Source organism: Odocoileus virginianus, chromosome 4 (assembly GCF_023699985.2).
Source record: "Odocoileus virginianus isolate 20LAN1187 ecotype Illinois chromosome 4, Ovbor_1.2, whole genome shotgun sequence".
Taxonomy (NCBI): Eukaryota; Metazoa; Chordata; class Mammalia; order Artiodactyla; family Cervidae; genus Odocoileus; species Odocoileus virginianus.
Genome location: NC_069677.1, coordinates 57250128 through 57268676, shown reverse-complemented (window position 1 = coordinate 57268676; position 18549 = coordinate 57250128). Strand labels below are relative to the sequence as shown.

General features: G+C 38.7%; 1 protein-coding gene across 3 annotated transcripts in view; it reads left to right on the top strand.

Annotated features, from left to right (window-relative positions):
• RNF13 (ring finger protein 13) overlaps positions 1–18549 on the top strand; it is a 120450-nt gene that overhangs the window by 15256 nt on the left and 86645 nt on the right. For all 3 annotated transcript variants that reach the window (XM_070466598.1, XM_020911432.2, XM_070466597.1), the window contains exon 2: positions 17915–18044. In XM_070466598.1, the coding sequence (XP_070322699.1) occupies positions 17931–18044 (114 nt within the window). In that variant the 5' untranslated portion in view covers positions 17915–17930. The remainder of the gene's footprint in view (positions 1–17914; positions 18045–18549) is intronic.

The window sequence follows — 18549 nt, the reverse complement described above, 5'->3', positions numbered from 1 at the left end:
CAGTAATCTAGGTTGTAGATTCTTCTCTTTCATTACTTTAAGTATGTCCTGCCATTCCCTTCTGGCCTGAAGGGTTTCTATTGATAGATCAGCTGTTATCCTTATGGGAATCCCTTTGTGTGTTATTTGTTGTTTCTCCCTGCTGCTTTTACTATTTGTTCTTTGTTAATTTGATTAATATGTGTCTTGGGGTGTTTTGCCTTGGGTTTATCCTGTTTGGGTCTCTCTGGGTTTCTTGGACCTGTGTAACTATTTCCTTCCCCATTTTAGGGAAATTTTCAGCTATTATCTCCTCAAGTATTTTCTCATGGCCTTTCTTTTTGTCTTCTTCTTCTGGGACTCCTATGATTCGAATGTTGGGGCATTTCACATTGTCCCAGAGGTCCCTGAGGTTGTCCTCATTTCTTTTGATTCTTTTTTCTTTTTTCCTCTCTGCTTCATTTATTTCCACCATTTTATCTTCTGCCTCACTTATCCTATCTTCTGTCTCTGTTATTCTACTCATGGTTCCCTCCAGAGTGTTTTTGATCTCATTTATTGCATTATTCATTTTAAATTGACTCTTTTTTATTTCTTCTAGGTCATTATTAAACATTTCTTGCATCTTCTCAATCTTTGTCTCCAGGCTATTTATTTGTAACTCCATTTTGTTTTCAAGATTTTGGATCATTTTTATTATCATTATTCTAAATTCTTTTTCAGGTAGATTCCCTATCTCCTCCTCTTTTGTTTGACTTGGTGGGCATTTTTCATGTTCCTTTACCTGTTGGGTATTTCTCTGCCTTTTCATCTTGTTTAGATTGCTGTGTCTGGAGTGGGCTTTCTGTATTCTGGAGGTCTGTGGTTCCTTTTTATTGTGGAAGTTTCACCCAGTGGGTGGGGTTGGACGATTGGCTTGTCAAGGTTTCCTGGTTAGGGAAGCTTGCGTCAGTGTTCTGGTGCGTGGAACTGGATTTCTTCTCTCTGGAGTGCAATGGAGTGCCCAGTAGTGAGTTTTGAGATGGGTCTCTGTGTTAGGTGTGACTTTGGGCAGCCTGTATGTTGACACTCAGGGCTGTGTTCCTGTGTTGCTGGAGAATTTGTGTGGTATATCTTGCTCGGAAACTGATTGGCTCTTGGGTGGTGGTTGGTTTCAGTGTAGGTATGGAGGCTTTTGGTTGGTCTCTTATTACTTAATGTTCCGTGTAGTCAGCAGTTTTCTGGTGTTCTCAGGTTTTGGGCTTAAGTCTCCTGCCTCTGGATTTCAGTTTTATTCTTACAGTAGTCTCAAGACTTCTCCAACCATACAGCACTGATAATAAAACTTCTAGGTTAAGGGTGAAAAGATTCTCCCCCGTGAGCGACACCCAGAGAGGTTCACAGAGTTACATGAAAAAGAGGAGAGGGAGGAGGGAGATAGAGATGAGCAGGAGGAGAAAAGGGGGGACTCAAGAGGAGAGAGACAGATCTACGCAGTTGTCTGTTCCCTAAGTGTTCTCCGTAGCCCAGACACCCACAAAGATTCACAGAATTGGATTGGGAAGAGAAGGGGGAAGGAGGAGATAGAGGTGTTCTGAGGTAGAAAACGGAGAGTCAAAGGTGGGAGAGAGTAATCAACACCCTCCTGAATAGAAATGGGAACTGAATATTGGCTTCTTAAATGTCCACAATTTATATCACATACTCAAAAACAAAGATTAACAGTCTAGAGTAGAGGTTAGACTCTTAAAAATACAATATTAAAAGCAAAAACAAAAAATTTTAGAAATATATATGAAGTTCGGTTTAAAAATAGGGCTTCTCTCTCTTTTTTTGCAAGGTTATAGTGAAATGAAAATGAAAATTAAGGCGTAATAGAGGAGTAATAGAGGACTTTAAAAGAAAATAAGAGAAAAAAAAGAAAAAAAATTTTTTTCCTAATTAAAAAAATTGTAAAAATATATGAAAACGAAAGTTAAGGATTAATGGGGAGTAATAGGGAATTTTAAAAGAAAATAAAAGAGAAGAAAAAGTAAAGAAAAGAGAAAAAAAGGTAAAAATATATCTAGGAATTTCTCTGGAGCTGTTGTGGTCAGTGTGGGTTCGGTTCAGTTTCAGATAGCTCCTCTTTCCAAAAGCTTACACTTCTTGATATCTATAGGCCCCTTCCGGTGTAGTCGGTGTTAGCTACAGGGATTTTAATCTGTTGCACCGGTCCCTTCTGAAGCGGTTCCCTTTGTTTATTTGGCTTCTGTTTGCTAGTCTCTTCAGTGTCTAATTTCTGCCATGACCCAGGCGGGCGGAGGTGGTCTCTTGTTCAGGTTCGCTGGTTCAGTCCCGCTGCGGGGAGGGCGGGGCCCTGCAGACAGATATCTGTGTGGATAGCACTCAGTATTCCGGCCACACTGGGTTTGCCCTACTCACTGGTGTGTGCTTTCCCCATCTACACTGCTCAGGCTCCCGGCTGCTCTATATGGAGCGTGCCCTGCGTTGCGTGCGGTCCCAGTTTTTGGGTACTCCACAAAAGCGCAGACTCGGTTGCGCCTGCGTTTTGTGCCTTCCCTGGCCGAGCAGCTCAGGCCGCCAGGAGCTTGACGGGCGCCCTCTCCCCTGGGGCGGCGCGCCTTCTCCCCTCCGCAGTCCCAGCCTCAGTTTCCACCCACGCCAGTCGGGTGCGTGCGCCTGTGTTTAGCCACGACCCTCCAGGCGGATGTCGACCATCCAGAATCTCAGGAAGTCTTTGGTTAGAAACTGGAGGCCTGTTTGCAGTGTTGTAGGGGATGCCTTCTCTGGGGCTGAATTTGCCCCTTTCCCCTCCCCCCTGCCTCCTGCCTCCGGCGGGGATCAGTCCTTTGTTCTGCGAACGGCCGGCAGTGTGTTCGGCTGGTTAATTTTCTCTCTCTCTCTTGCTATCCCACAGTTTAAGTTGCTATCTCACGAAAGCTCCCTCCGATTGCTCTCAGGGCCTTCGGGCCAGTCCTTACCCTAAGCAAGGCCGCCTGCTCCTCTCCGTTCCGCCCCCACTTGCTGGTGGCGGATGCGGGCGTCTGGGGTACTTTTCTTCTGGGAGTTGCTTTTAGGCACGTAATCTGTGGGTTTTATTTATTTTTCCTCCCAGTTAGGTTGCCCTCTGAGATTCGAAAACTTCCCCCAGACCCGCCAGTTCGAGGGTTTCCTGGTGTTTGGAAACTTTCTCTATTAAGACTCCCTTCCCAGGACGGATCTCCGTCCTTAGCTCTTTTGTCTCTCTTTTTATCTTTTATATTTTGTCCTACCTCCTTTCGAAGACAATGGGTTGCTTTTCTGGGCGCCTGATGTCCTCTGCTAACGATCAGAAGTTGTTTTGTGAAGTTTGCTCAGCGTTCAATTGTTCTTTCAGTGAATTTGTAGGGGAGAAAGTGGTCTCCCGGTCCTATTCCTCCACCATCTTGGCTTCGCATTAATTTCTTTTAATGGTCATTTGCCGCCTTTTTTACCTTTGTAAGCTGGATCACGTAGGTAAATAAGAAAGTGGGAAGTGGAACACTGAAGAATTTTGATCTCAATGATGTATGATTATTGTGAATATTAATAGAATGGGATGTCCTTTTAGCATAGTGTTGAATGATTATCTGCTTACACTATTGCATTCCTGGTATCAGGATTGGTCATTATAATATAGATAAGAATATTTTATTTTCTTTAAGCTTGAAGAAAGGTGGGCATATTTATTTTTAAAGTTAATTTTTTTTTGCAACTTAATTCTGATGTTTTGGAGAAAGGCTTAGGGATAAACCATATTTATCATTAAATCTAGTTCAGAAATCCATGAATAATAAAAGTAAGGTTGAAATGGTTGTTGTTGTTTAGCCACTAAGTTGTGTCTGATTCTTTTTGCGACCCCATGGACTGTAGCCCACTAGCCCCTCTATGCATGGGAATACAGGAGTATTCAGTATACAGGCAAGAAAACAGGAGTGGGTTGCCATTTTCTTCTCCAGAAGATCTTCCTGACCCAGGGATTGAACCCACATCTCCAACATTGCAGGTGAATTTTTTACCACTGAGCCACCAGGGAAGCCCTTGGAATCGTAGCTGATTTGAATATGTGAATTATCATTTATATATGTTAGTTTACCTTTCTTAGTTTTCCTTGAAAGAGGATTTCAAATATTTAGCCTTAAAATTTCATTATGAACAATTTCATCTGTTCAAATTTCATATGAACAATTTCAATCTCACACATAAATAAGTGCAAATTTATACAGTAATTAGATGGTCTGAAAGGGCTGGCATTTCATGATATACACCTGTATTTGAATCGTAACTCCATTATTTAAGAGGTAAGCATCGTTGGGCAAGTTACTTAAGAAAATGAATACTTTTAATGTACTTGCTAAATCCTCAGCACTGCTATAAGCCCTTAATGTTATTTATCTAATTCTCGGTTTCCTATATTTATGGAAGGATAGTAAGACCTTCCACCATCTGTTGATACTGTTGGGAGTATTAAAAGAAATAATGCATATTAAGTACATAGCCAGAAATTTTAAAAATCACTTACAGCTTATGTAACTTATTATCTAACACCAACAAAGATGAGAAAAGGATAATCAGTGTTGGAAATGTACATTTATTTGGTATAATAATTTATTATTATGTACATTTATTTGATATTTATAAATATTAATAGGAATATTTTCTCTGGAAAGCAATTTGGCTACATGTGTAAAGTTTTAGATTGTTTCCTTGGCATAGTGATTCCACATTTAGGAATCTGTACTAAGGAAACAATCTGAAATATGGAAAGGGATTTATATTTATCATAGAATTATTTATAATTGCAATAGGTAGATTCAACTTAATATTACACAGTAGAGGGAGGGATAGAGAAGGTCATGATTTAGCCATATAATGTAACATTCAGCAGGTATTAACAAAATGTTTATGAAGAGTTTTAACAACAAGGGAAAATGATACAACTTTAAGTAAAAAAACATATAAGTCATAATACAATAAGTATAAAAATGATAATAAAATATGGATTGGAAAAAAACCTGCTAGTAGGGTTGGATCAGAGAAGTAGAACCAGTATGAGTGATGTGGGTGATACAGAATAAGGGAATAGACTTAAGAAATTCTGGTATCTGATTACGAAGTATATCAATCACAGTGCTCTTGCTGTTGTGCCCTAATACGCTGGGTGAGCTGGCCCTTGTGGGTCAGCTGGGCGGTGGTGAGGAACGAGAGCTGAAAGTGAGGTTGGAGAGCGAGGGTATATAGGAACCTGTGAGGATGAACTGCAGCACATGAGATCAAACGCTCATGTTATCTGTGAATGTTAACCTTTGGGTGATCCGTATTTTCTTCATGTCTTCTACTGAGCATTATTTTTAGTATTAGAAAAAATCATAAACCTTTTATTAGATAACAATATAATGAATAATGTGTAAGGATTAGAGGCTGATTACAGTGTCATTAACTTAAATCAGTAAATGGTGGATTTACCAGGCCGAGAACTTTGATCTATACTTTACAACTCTCCTCACAATCTTTGCAGTTACACTTCAAAAGCTGAGTTCAATTTGTCAGGTCCTGAGAGGAGTCAGTGATTTTTATAGCTGGTAAATTTTCATTCATCTGTACTGCTAGTGTTTAGACAAGTCTCAAATAATTTGTTTTGAGCTTTGGGAGAAATTGTGTTGATTAATGTAAATTATGTATGTGTATATTTTAATTTGGAAATGATCTCATTTCCAGAACAGTACAGGAACCTTTTCTTTCTTTCCTTAATCATCTGAGAGTGAATTGTTAACCTCATATTCTGTACTCACCAGAGGTGTTAGTGTAAGATTCCTACAAACAAGGATATCTTCCTTTGAGAAATGACTGAGTTGGGGGCTACAGCAAGGAAAGTATAAGATGGGACAAGAAAATCTTGTGCCAGGAAACAGATGTGCCCAGACATGACGTGACTGTTGTTGGTTAGTCGCTAAGTCATATCTTAACTTCTGCAACCCCATGGGCTGTAGCCCGCTAGGCTCCACTGTCCATGGGATTTTCCAGGCACGGATACTGCAGTGGGTTGCCATTTCCTTCAGGGGATCTTCCTGACTCAGGGATCAAACCCGTGTCTCCTGCATTTGGAGGTGAATTCTTCACCACTGAGCCGCCAGGGAAGCTGGGGGTTATTCAGTTAGGCCCAGTGTAATCATGAGATTTCCTGAGAGTGGAAGAGGAGGAGTTTGGAATGAAGTGATACGAGAAGGAATCAATACGCCGTTGCTGGCTTTGGAGGTGGGGCATGGGTCACCTGAGCCAAGGGATGTGGGCAGCCCCTCGAAGCTGATAAGATAAAAAGCAGTTGTTGCATAATTTAAAACATTTTGTTTTAAAACACACGGATAATAGCCTAGACTAGAATAAGAAATCTGTGTGACTTACAAAGAAGTGATACGTCAAAGAGTGTGGGTGCTCTTTGAGATTCTGCATCAGTGGCCACGATGAACACTCATGGCCATGTACTCACTTTCCTTTTTCCCTGTTATTGAGTGAGTGAAGTACTGTCTCACTTAAATCCTGTTAAGAGCAGAAAGATAACTGTGTGAATTATCAATTCATTTTCCTTCTGCTCCAGATCTCACCCTTCAGTACCTGCTCTGCGGTAATTTGGACTGGACTCTAACCGTTTCTCGTTTACAAAGAGCGTGATGTTAAGCTTTACTAGGTGCTAACGGGTCAGGATGCTGGAGGGGAAGGGACTTCTTCCCTTCTTCGTTTCCTCGTGTTCCTTTCCTAGTTTCCTCAAGAGCTGTGTGTGTCCTCTTGCCCCTGCCCCTTCCCCTGGGACACTGGGGACATCTGGTGGTGCTCTGCCTCAGCCGCAGGCCCAGCGTAAACAGGCCCCCCCGGTCCTGCAGTCCCGGTCCACACCTGCCTTGCCACGGCCCTTCTGAAGTGGACGCCAGGTACCTCAGGCCTTGGGCCTGCAGTGCCTTGACTCCTTCTGCATGCCTGTGCCCCAGCCTTGGCTTGCGTGTACCCAGGGAATTGTTTCCTGCAGTTCTCTCCACACGCGTACTCTGCATTCCAGGTCTTCTGCCTGTAGCAGTGTCCTGAGCACCTCTGCACACTTGCTCACCAGCCTCCACACCTGCACTCCGGAGACTGGTTTCCTGCTTGTCTGGCAGTGTTGGGCCAGCTCTGGTTTGCACAGTCTGGTGAGACTCTGTTATCTTGTGAGCTGCAGCCATACCTTCGCCAGTGAGAAGCTCCAGGTTTGAGGAGGGGACCCTTCTCCCAGGTTTAGTCTTTTTGGGTACTCTCCCTCAGCCTTACTTTTCCCATCAGAATTTAATAATTATTTTTCCTTAAAAAATTACAAATGGTTTTATTGATTTACAACTGGCAAATAATACATATTTAAAGCTTATGCTTTTATTAGCTTTGACATATTTGTGTAACAGTTAAACCATCGCCATAGTGAAGTTAATGTTTTTGTTTGGTGTATGTTATATAAAATGAAATAAACTGGAGAAAGTTTATTTTGAAATGTGCAGGTAAATGTCAAGTAAAATCATGAGAGTCCCACCACTCAGAGTTTACACATAGACATGTTAACAGGTTGTTTTATTTCGTAGTATTTATGCATCTTAATGTAAATATGAAATATTTTTAACAGTAATACAGAAAAGAAGCCAAGAACCGACTCTGGGAGTGATGTTTTAAGAAGCAGTTGTCATCAGTGGAAATGGGGTGTCTTATCTGGCACCCCATACTCTTACACCATTGATTTAGTGGGATTAATTCCATGCCTCAGACAGTGTATGGGGCATTGGGTGTGCTTAGCTTTTTGTTCATAAATTATACATAAATTAAAGGAAAAGGGTGGGAATAATGGATATGAGAATTGGTTCATTTATTCTAGTATTTACACATAGAAATTGAGTCCCCTAAAATAGGAAACTGGAATGATAATACAAGTTGCTTTTCCCTGCTATGTTTTTGTTTTACTTGACAAGGTTGTTCTGAGGATTAGATGGAAAAACATTCACTTCAAATACTTGGCAGAGCTCTTATGTCAAAATTAGTAAGTTCTCTACTAATCTGTGTATAGTGGTGATACTGATATTTGTGTGAAGCATCATAAAACATTTTGATTCAGAAGATTGATATTTTGAAGTGTAGATGCACTAGGCCTGAAGTATTGATGCAGGTATTTTTTAATATTTATTTATTTGGCTGTGCCAGGTCTTAGCTGTGGCATTTGAGATCTTCAGTTTTAGTTGCAGCATGTGGGATCTTTAGTTATAGCATGTGAACTCTTAGTTCCCTGATCAGGGTGCATATGGAGTCTGAGCATTGGAAGCTCACAGTCTTAACCACTGGACCACCAGGGAAGTCTCTGCTGGGCCTGATTTGATAACCTGGAAAACCATAATTTTCTAGAATGTTTCTCCAAATGATGCTTAAGGCTCGAATGTTATGAAAGCAATTCATTGTCAGTTGTCTTTCTTGTTCACTCCTTGGCTTGTTGCTGGGGTTGGCATTGGCACTGGTGACAACAGTGGCATTGAAGAGAAATATGTTTATTTTTGTTTACTTTCCTATTTCCCTCCCTCCCTTCTTGCTCTAATTTGACCCTCTACCCCACTCCTCTGACTTACAGGAAGTTTATAAATAATGACTTGCTCTAGTACTTGCCAATCTATAGTTGAGAACAGTGTTTTTCAAATTTGGCTTGATAATGTGGATTCACTAGGGGACATTTTTAAAAAGTAAAATTATAAGTCTTCTGTCTGACTCTCCAGGGAGGGACCTGGGAATATTTATTTTTACCACAAGCCCCTGGATGATACGTGCTATAGACACATGACTAGATCCCATCTCACGTCCACTGAGTGAGAAGATAACAGCTCTGGGCTGAACATGTCTGGTTTTTAGTAGTTGCTTGTTGTTTGTTGATTCGGTATGTGTGATCTTGATAGGCTTCTGCTTGCTAGCTTTCGTAATATTTCCATGTCGTCAGAAAAACAAAGCAAAACAAAATCTTGTTTTAAAGACAAGCTGCTTTATTTTTGCTTTTTTTCCTTTTAAAAATAGAGGGAGATTTCCCTGGTGGTCCAGTGGTTAAGACTGCGAGCTTCCAATGCAGGGGGCACGGTTTTATCCCTGATTGGGGAACTAGGATCCCACTTACAGCATTGTGTGGCCAAAATAATAATAATAATAATAATAATAATAATAATATGATATTGTAGATACAAGAAAATGCATAAAACATTTGTATATGGTTTCAAGAACAATTATAATGCAAATTCCCATCTCATCACAGCCCAGGTTGAGATGTGGACTATTGCTGACATCCCAGAAGCATCTATTTCTTGGTCACACCCGCTTCCTTAGCTTTCTTACCCTCAAGGTATCACAATCTTGATTTTTATGATTGTAATGTCCTCATTTTTCTTTACCTTTTTACCTCTTAAATGTGAATCTGTACAGAATATCTTCTGTTTTGTCTTTTAAAGAACTTCATGTGAGTAGAATCATAGTGTTCGCCTTCTTTGTGACTTGCTTCCTTTGCTCAGGGTTATTCTTATGAAATTCGTCTGTATTAGTCATACAGCTGTGATTTGTTTTCCTTATTGTAGGGAACTACATTGTATGCCCATGCAGAAATTTAATTCTACTTTAATGCTTAATGCTCAATAAAGTTTATCAAAAAGGACAACTCATTGCCTATGTCTATATAAGAACAAGGGAGATAATAGATTGGAGGAAGAACGGGACCTGACTTTCGCCACTTAATAGTAGAAATATCTTTGATTATATTATGTTAATGTATTTTTAAATTGAGGTAACATTGATAACATAACATTGTTTCATGCTTAAATTATATTTCGATCTCTGTACATACTACAGCATGCTCAGCACTGAAAGTTTGATTTTCATCTGTCACCCTGCATTTGACCCATTTTGTCTTTCCTCAACCCCTTTCCACTCCAATAACTACTGATCTGTTCTCCATATCTGTGCATTTGTTTTATCTTCATTTGGTTTGTTCCTTTTATTAGTTATAATCCACATTACATGAAATCATATAGTACTTCTCTTTCTCCATCTGACTTATTTCACTTAGCGTAATATCCTCAAGGCCCATGTGTCTGTTGTACATGGTAAGACTTTATTTTTTTAGTGGCCGAGCAGTATTCTGCACGCTTACCAAATCTTTTTTATCCCTGTGTCGTTAGGCATTTAGGTAGTTTCATTTCTTGGTTATTGCAGTGAACATCGGGGTGCAAAAAACATTTTTTTGAATTACTGTTTTCATATTCTTTGGATAGATATCCAAAAGTGTAGCTGGATCATATGGTAGTTCTCCTAAGTGTTTGAGGCCTTTCCATATTATTTTTATAAATTGACTGCATCAATTTACACTCCCAGTAACAGTGTTTGAGGGTTCACTTTTCTCCACGTCTTCACTAACACTTATTATTGCTTGCCTTTTTGATAACAGTCATTCCGATGGGTGTGAGGTGTTATCTTGTTGCAGTTTTGATTTGTATCTCCCTGATAATTAATGATGTTGATCATCTTTTCATGTGCCTTTTCATCATCTGTGTGTCTTCTTTGGAAAGATGTTGCTTCATATCCTGTGCTCATTTTTAAATTGGGTTGTTTGGTTTTTTGCTGTTCAGTTTTCTGAGTTCTTTGTGTACTTTGTATATTAACCCCTTATTAGATGTATGATTTACAAATATCTTTTCCCATTTAGTAGATTGTCTTTTCATTTTACTGGTAGTTTCCTTTGCTGTGCAGAATCTTTCTAGTTTGATGTAGTTCCATTTATTTATTTTTGTTTTTGTTTCCTTTGCATGAAGAGACATACTCAGAAAGATATTGCTAAGTCTGATGTTAAGGTGCATATTGCTTATGTTTTCTTCTGTTGAATTTTATGGTTTCAGGTCTTACGTTAGGTCTTTAATCTATTTAGTTGAGTTTTGTGTATGGTATAAGTTGGTGTTCTACTTTCTTTGTTTTTTTTTTTTTTTTTTTTTTTTGCATAGGGGTGTCTGGTTTTCCCAGCGTTTATTTGTTTATTTATTTGTGGCTGTGCTGGGTCTCTGTTGCTGCACATGGGCTTTCTCTGGTTGCATCAGGCAGGGCTACTGTTTGTGGTGGGGCGCGGCCCGCAGCAGGGGAGCTTGGGTGGTGGTTGTACCTGGGCTTAGTTAGTTGCTCTGTGGCATGTGGAATCCTCCCGGGCCAGGGATGGAACTCATGTCCCCTGCATTGGCCGGCAGATTCCAAACCACTGGACCACCAGGGAAGTCCTTTCCCAACATTTATTGAAGAGACTATCTTTTTTCCATTGTAGCTCTCCGCTCCTTTGCCATAAGTAATTGTCCATGTAGGTATAGATTTGTTTGGGGGCCCTCAATTCTGTTCCATTAATCTGTGTGTTTGTTTGTTTGTTTTTCGTGAATACCATGCTGTTTGGTTACTATAGCTTTGTGGTATCATTTGAAATCAGGGAGTGTGATGTCTCCAGCGTTGTTCTTTTTCTCAGGATTGCCTTGGCTTTTCACAGTCTTTTGTGGTCCTGTATAAATTTTAGGATTTTTGTTTTATTTCCGTGAAAAATGTTCTTGGGATTTTGATAAAGATTGCATTGAATCTGTAGACTGCTTTAGATAATATGAACCTTTTAATAATGTTAATTCCTTCAGTCTATGAGCATGGAATATATTTCCATTTATTTGTGTCTGCAGTTTCATTCAACAGTGTTTTATAGTCTTCAGTGTACAGGTCTCTCACCTTGATTAAATTTATCCCTAGGTATTTAGTTCTTTTTATTGTGATTGTAAATAGGATTGTTCTCTTAGTGTCTCTTTCTGATAGTTCATTTTTAGTGTATAGAAATGGAATATATTTTTGTATATTGATTTTGTACTCTGCACTTTACTGTATTAGTTCATTATTTCTGATACTTTTTTGGTGGAATCATGTCATTTGCAAATAGTGGTGGTTTTACTTTTTCCTTTCCAGTTTGGATGCCTTTTATTTCTTTTTCTTGCTAAATTGTTCTGGCTAGGACTTCCAGTACTGTGTTGAATAAGAGTGGCAAAAGTGGGCATTTTGTCCGATTCCTCCTCTTAGAGGTATAGCTTTCAGTTTTTTGCTGTTGAGTGTGATGTTAATTGTGGACTTGTTTTTTGTCCGATTCCTCCTCTTAGAGGTATAGCTTTCAGTTTTTTGCTGTTGAGTGTGATGTTAATTGTGGATTTGTTTTTTGTCCGATTCCTCACCTTAGAGGTATAGCTTTCAGTTTTTTGCTGTTGAGTGTGATGTTAATTGTGGATTTGTTTTTTATAACCTCTGTTATGTGGAAATACATTCCTTCTATACCTATTTTATTGTTTTTATGTAAATGAGTTTTGAATCTTGTCAAATGCTTTTTCTACATCTGTTGAAATGATCAAATGACTTTTATCTTTCATTTATTAATATCATGTATCACATTAATTTGCAGATGTTGAACCATTCTTACATTCCTGAAATAATCCACTTCATTATGGTTTTGATCAATATGGTTTGAATATGGTTTTAAATGTTGCTGCATTCAGTTTGCTGGAATATTGTTGAGGATTTTGTATCTGAGTTCTATCTATCTATCTACTGGCCTGTAACTTTTTTTGCATGTGTGTGTTGTCCGTGTCTGGGTTTGGGATCACGGCACACACTAAACAATGGGAATAGTATGTATGAGTCCCGCAGGGAGAAGCCTGTTTGCTAACCTCTTAAAGTTTTGGTTTATTTGTTTCATTTGTTTGAAAAATCAATTTGTTGTGGAGTCTGAAAAAAGCTTGTATTGATTGACAGTAAAAGTAAAAAATCTTAGATGTGGCTTGCTTTTAGTTTAGATGACTTCATGTTAGAGAAATTAGCTGGGCAACCTTCACCTCCTCTGCAAAGAACTATTGAGTATCTTATTTTTGCTTAAAAAGTTGAGCCCTGATGTTGTCAGTTTTTTCCCATTGTAACACTTTTGCTCATGACAGTGTCTCAACCATTTCTTTAAAAGAATTTAAAACTATGCTTTATGGGAACTTAAATGTGGTATATGTTCAGTAGTTCTCAGTTGAACTCTTAGAAGTCATATTATGAAGTTATTGATATATTCACTTTTATGAATTGAGAACGCTGTTCTGGAGGAAATGTTATAGTCTGATATATATGTAAACAGCATGATGATGAGCACATTGGTTTTTAAAATTTTTTTACAAGTCTTTACTAAAATGTGATTTGGCTATTATAAACTTTACGGTAAAATAGTTAACTAGCTGTTTCAGATTTTTTTGTTAGTGCTTTCTATAGTACATACTCTTTTGATGTGTTTTTGAAATATATGATACATTTTTGGAGAAAAATAAATTGAAATTACTGCCTATTAAATCATTTTTCAAATTAGGAAAAGATTATCATTATTTTAGCAGTGTGTTATTTTGGTCAAGTTTTTGAAATCCTAGTGATATGCAAGAATAGCTTGAGGACCAATGGAATATGAGCTTATTCAGAGGCGTTCTTATGGAGATGGTTAGCTGTTTTATGTGTGTTTTTTGGCACTGAGCCAGTTGATGTCAGATGTGTCATCTTCAGAGTTAAAGGTTATTTGAAAAGCGCATTCCTGAAAGTAATGTTGGTCTTAAACTTTCTAAATACATCCCCATCTGTAAAATTTAGAATGTAAAAAGTTTATAATGAATTTTTTATAGATGAGTTGCATGGTATTGTCACAAATTTAAATGTGAGGTTAGGATTTATTCTGCTGCTTGGGGAAGTTTTAAATTTTGCAACTAGCAGAATAGCATTTGATGAGTGACTGGCATCTGTGCTGTTAAGCCATGTGGATAATCACATGTAGCCTCCAGGGTACTCAAATTCAGCCCAAGAGAAAATTAATAGAATTAAGGATTGGTTCCTCAAAATGAAATTTGGTTAACAAATTACTCTTTTGGCTGTGCTGCCTGGCATGTGGGACCTTATTTCCCAACCAGGGATTGAATCCACACCCTCTTGCTTTGAAAGTGTGGAGTCTTAACCACTGGACCACCAAGGAAAACCCTCATTCCTCCATATTAAAAACTTGTGCATTAAAGGACACTAGGAAGAGTGAAAAGAAAACCCATGGAATTGGTGAAAATGTTTTTCAATCATGTATCTTACAAGGGAAATATATGCAGAATATATAAAGAACTTTTACAGCTGAACAGCCACTACCAGTCAGTTAAAAATGGACAAAGAACAGGATGTGGAAGCAGCCTAAGTGTCCATTGACAAGTGAATGGGTAAATAAGATGTGGTATATGTATATACAGTGGTTATTGCTCAGCTGTTAAAAAGAATGAAATAATGCCATTTGCAGAACATGGATGGACCCAGACATGGTCATACGCAGTGAAGTCGGTCAGACAGAGAAGGAGATCGTGTTGCTTATATGTAGAATCTAAAAAAAAAAAATACAAATGAACTTATTTACAAAACAGACTCAGACTTAGAGAACATAGGTACGGTTACTGGAGGAAGGGCAGGGAGGAGGGATAGTTAGGAAGTTTGGGATTGACACGTATACTCTGCTATATTTAAAATGGATGACCAACAAGGACTGACTGAATAGCACAGGGAGCTTTGCCCGATATTCTGTAACATTCTAAATGGGAGAAGAATTTGAAAAAGAAGAGATACATGTGTGTGTGTAAGTGAATCACTTTGCTGTCCACCGGAAACTATCACAGTGTTGTTCACCAACTATGCTCCAGTACAAAATAAAAAGTTTACAGCAAGAAGCTAATTCACCCTCCAGTAATGGGGATTCCCTTAAATCTATTAAAGAATATGTGTACAGGTATCTTGTGGTCGTTATACACTATGTTTTAGACCAGTAGTTTTCATCTTATGTATCAGTCAGATATGTGGAACCATTATACGAAACTATTTTAAAATCTGTGAAACGGGCAGGAGCCCTCGAGGGCCTCGTGAGGGATGCTATGGTCCAGGGCTTGTGACGTAAACTGTGTTTGAATGTAGTGATGAATTAGGAAAATATTCACAGGGTAGTAAATGAAAATAATAGTTAGCAAAACATGTATAGTGTATTCCAGTTTTGTTAAATATGTATATTTAAATTTGCATATGGCTAAAAGACTGGAAGGTTATACCTCAAAATATAGACACTGGTTATTCTTTTACTTGGTGATTATGAATGATTTCAATTTTTCTCTCATTTTCCACAATGAAATTAGAATTAGCTTTGTAAATAGACTTTAGAAACTCTTGAATGTGTTACTTTGAAAAAGGCAATAAAAGCAAAAATGTATAGCCAAAACCTACTTGATGTTATTAAAAACACACACAGACACACACACAGCAAAAGAAGCAGGTGCCATGAGCATTGGACTGAAGTCCTTGAGTGCCTGTTTGGGCCTAGGTCCATTCCACAACCTTTGGGACACTGGCCTTGGGTACTGATGCTATTTTCAGTTGGGCTTTAGCATGTAGATCTCAGAGGCAGAGTGCCTGGGGTTGGATACTGGCTCTACTATTACTCATTGTTTGATCTTGGACAAGTTACCTAACAGGGCCTGAGTTTTCCCAACTATGAAATGACACCTTAGAGTGTGTTGTTAGGGTTAGATGAGTTAAATTCAATAACATGCCTAGAGCAATGCCTGGCACTTAGTAAGTGGTCAGTTATAGTTGTTGGGATTATTATTATTCCTATCATTAGAGTTATTTGCCCTCTAAACTCCGTCTTCCTCTCCCTCACCTAAAGTTAGCTGAGAATTCCAAAACTTTACAAGCAAAGTCATACTTCTTATTCAGAGTAACTTTCCTAAATAAGTCCGTGGTCAGTATATTGTGTACTAATTCCTTCTAGTAAAATTTAGTCACCAGCGCACCTTATTTTATAAGGATTTTTATGTTTTTATGGTGTGATTTCTGCCCAGAAATGGTATACTGTGGTTATGACGGGGGTCCCCAAGTTCACTGCCTCACCATCTTAATGGGCTTACAAGACTCAGCGTGTGATTACTTGTGATCCTGATTTATTACAGTGAAAGGGTGCAGAGCAGAATCAACGAAGGGGAGGGGTGCATGGAGTGGAAGTCCAGAGGAAACCAGGTGTGAGCTTATGAGAGTCTCTGGAGTCAAAGGTGGTTTGCTTAGTCTCTCAGCAGTGAGTTAGGATGATACATGGGGAATGTCTACCTGGGAAGCTGATTAGAGATTCAGTGCCCAGGGTTTGTACTGAGTGAGGGCTGTTCAGGTAGGCACCTTCCACCCAGCATGGACCAGATTCTCAGACTCCAAGAAGGGAAGCAGGTGTCCAGCGTAAACCACGTTGTTTGCAGCATGTAGACGGAATGAGCTGTTCTCATCAGGGACTGAGAGCAATCCTCCTGAAATCTAAGCTGTCAGATGCCAACGACTGGCCAGCCTTGCAAGCAGGTCGTTCTAAGGATAGTAGTCTCTGCCCGCTGTGTTTAACTCTTCTCAACAGAGATATATTCTGAAAATGTATTTTACCTAAGACATTCATATCAATTAATCTATAAACCTTGAAAACAGCTTTATTGAATTATATAATGCACCATAAAATTTACCCATTTAAAGTGAAAACTGCAGTTATTTTTAGTAAATTTATAGAGTTGTGCAATCATCAGCAGAGTCTGAATTTTAGAGCATGTTCATCGTCCTGAAAAGAAACGCCATTTCCGTGAGCGGTCATGTCCATTCCTGTCTGTCCCCCGTCTCCCTCCTAGCCCCATCCCCAGGCAACCACTAATTTATTTTTGTCTTTGTTGAACAAATCTACACATTTAACGTACTTTTACCTTTATATAATTTCTGGTATTAATGGCTTTTGCAAGACAGTAGTTCAAAAATTATTAAAGGATATTTCTCTTTCAGTGTGTTTGAAAGAGTCAGAGTTTGAGTCTGTCTGGTAGTCTCTAAGTCTGAAGCCTTACAAACAGCAGTGGTCATCAGAATTGTTATTATATGAATTTGTGATATTTAAAGAAATAATTCATTATATAGGCTCTTGTCTTTGCAAACTTCATTCTCACCATTTAAAAAGTCACTTACACTGTTGGTTGAGGCTTCCCAGTGAGAATGTTGATACTTGGTTACCATTTGGTTCTTTCATGGAATCTTTGTGCTGTAAGATAGAGATTCATGTAGAAAATTGGGTGAGGTTGGGGGAGGCAGTTGCACTAGTGCCATTGGGAGACAGAAAGGCAAAGAGGTGTGCGTGTGTGTTAGGAGGGGAAGGGCAAAAGTATTACTTTATGATAAATGGCTATTTTTTTTAAAAAATGCTCTAATGTGGGGCATAATATTCGAAGATAAATAAAATGGACATTTACAAATTATATTTTAAAATTACCAAAAAAAAAAATAATAAAATTACCATAATTCTTTAAGATTGTAAAAAATGCGTTAAGTCAAAGGTACATGTGCATTTTTAAATCACTATTTTGATTGAAGTCTAGTTTCTCCCACAATTAAGTTAGTAGACAGGCGGTACTATACCCACTCCAGTATTCTCGCCTGGGAAATTCCAAGGATGGCGGAGCCTGGCAGGCTACAAGTACATGGGGTCACAAAGAGTCAGACACGACTGATCAACTAACACACATTATAAACTGAGAATTGTGAGAGGATCTTTATTATGGAGCTAAAACATAGAACTTAGTAACCACGAGTTCTGTAGGTATTGACTAACACTGGGTGCTTACTGAAACGTCTGAATCTGTGTAAACAGTTACGCTTTGAAATACTAGTTTCATTTTAATGTTGATCCATGTTTATAATTTAAAAGACATTTTTGGACATCAGGAATGACTCTGTCGTGTAACTTACTTTCAGAGACAACGCCCCACAACTTACTGTTACTCCTCTGCTTGTCTTCCAGGTGATTTTACAGCGAGATGCTGCTCTCCATAGGGATGCTCATGCTCTCGGCCACGCAAGTCTACACCATCTTGACTGTCCAGCTCTTTGCATTCTTAAACCTCCTGCCTGTAGAAGCAGACATTTTAGCAGTAAGTAAATTTAAACAGTGAAATTTATTCATGTCTAAAAACATCCCTTAAAGAAAAGTCTTTTTTTTTTAAGTTCTGAATGATAAGAGTGAATAATGAAATAATGGAATCTCACAAAGTGTTTACCTACAAACACATAAGTTCATATGCATATTTGTTACTTGAGAGTGTAAGCGCTGGTTTCTTAGTTGGTTGATCTCTAACATAAGATCCCATGTACAATAAGTACCTGATAAATGTTGCTCGTGAGAGTGTTGGTGCTCTCTTGAGTGTGGGTGCCCACACTGATTTACATGCTGTGTGTTTTCATAGAATTCTACTGTTTTTTCTTGGTCACTAGTGTAGCTGTAATGACTGTGATGGTGATATTTTAAGAAACTGTACAAACAGCCATAAACATTTTTAACTGAATGAGGAGAAGCCTAATGATTTTATCTTCGTTGGTGGGTAGAAAAATTTTTAGAGAAGAAGGCTGCTCATCAAAACCTTCTAGTCCTCTCTGAGC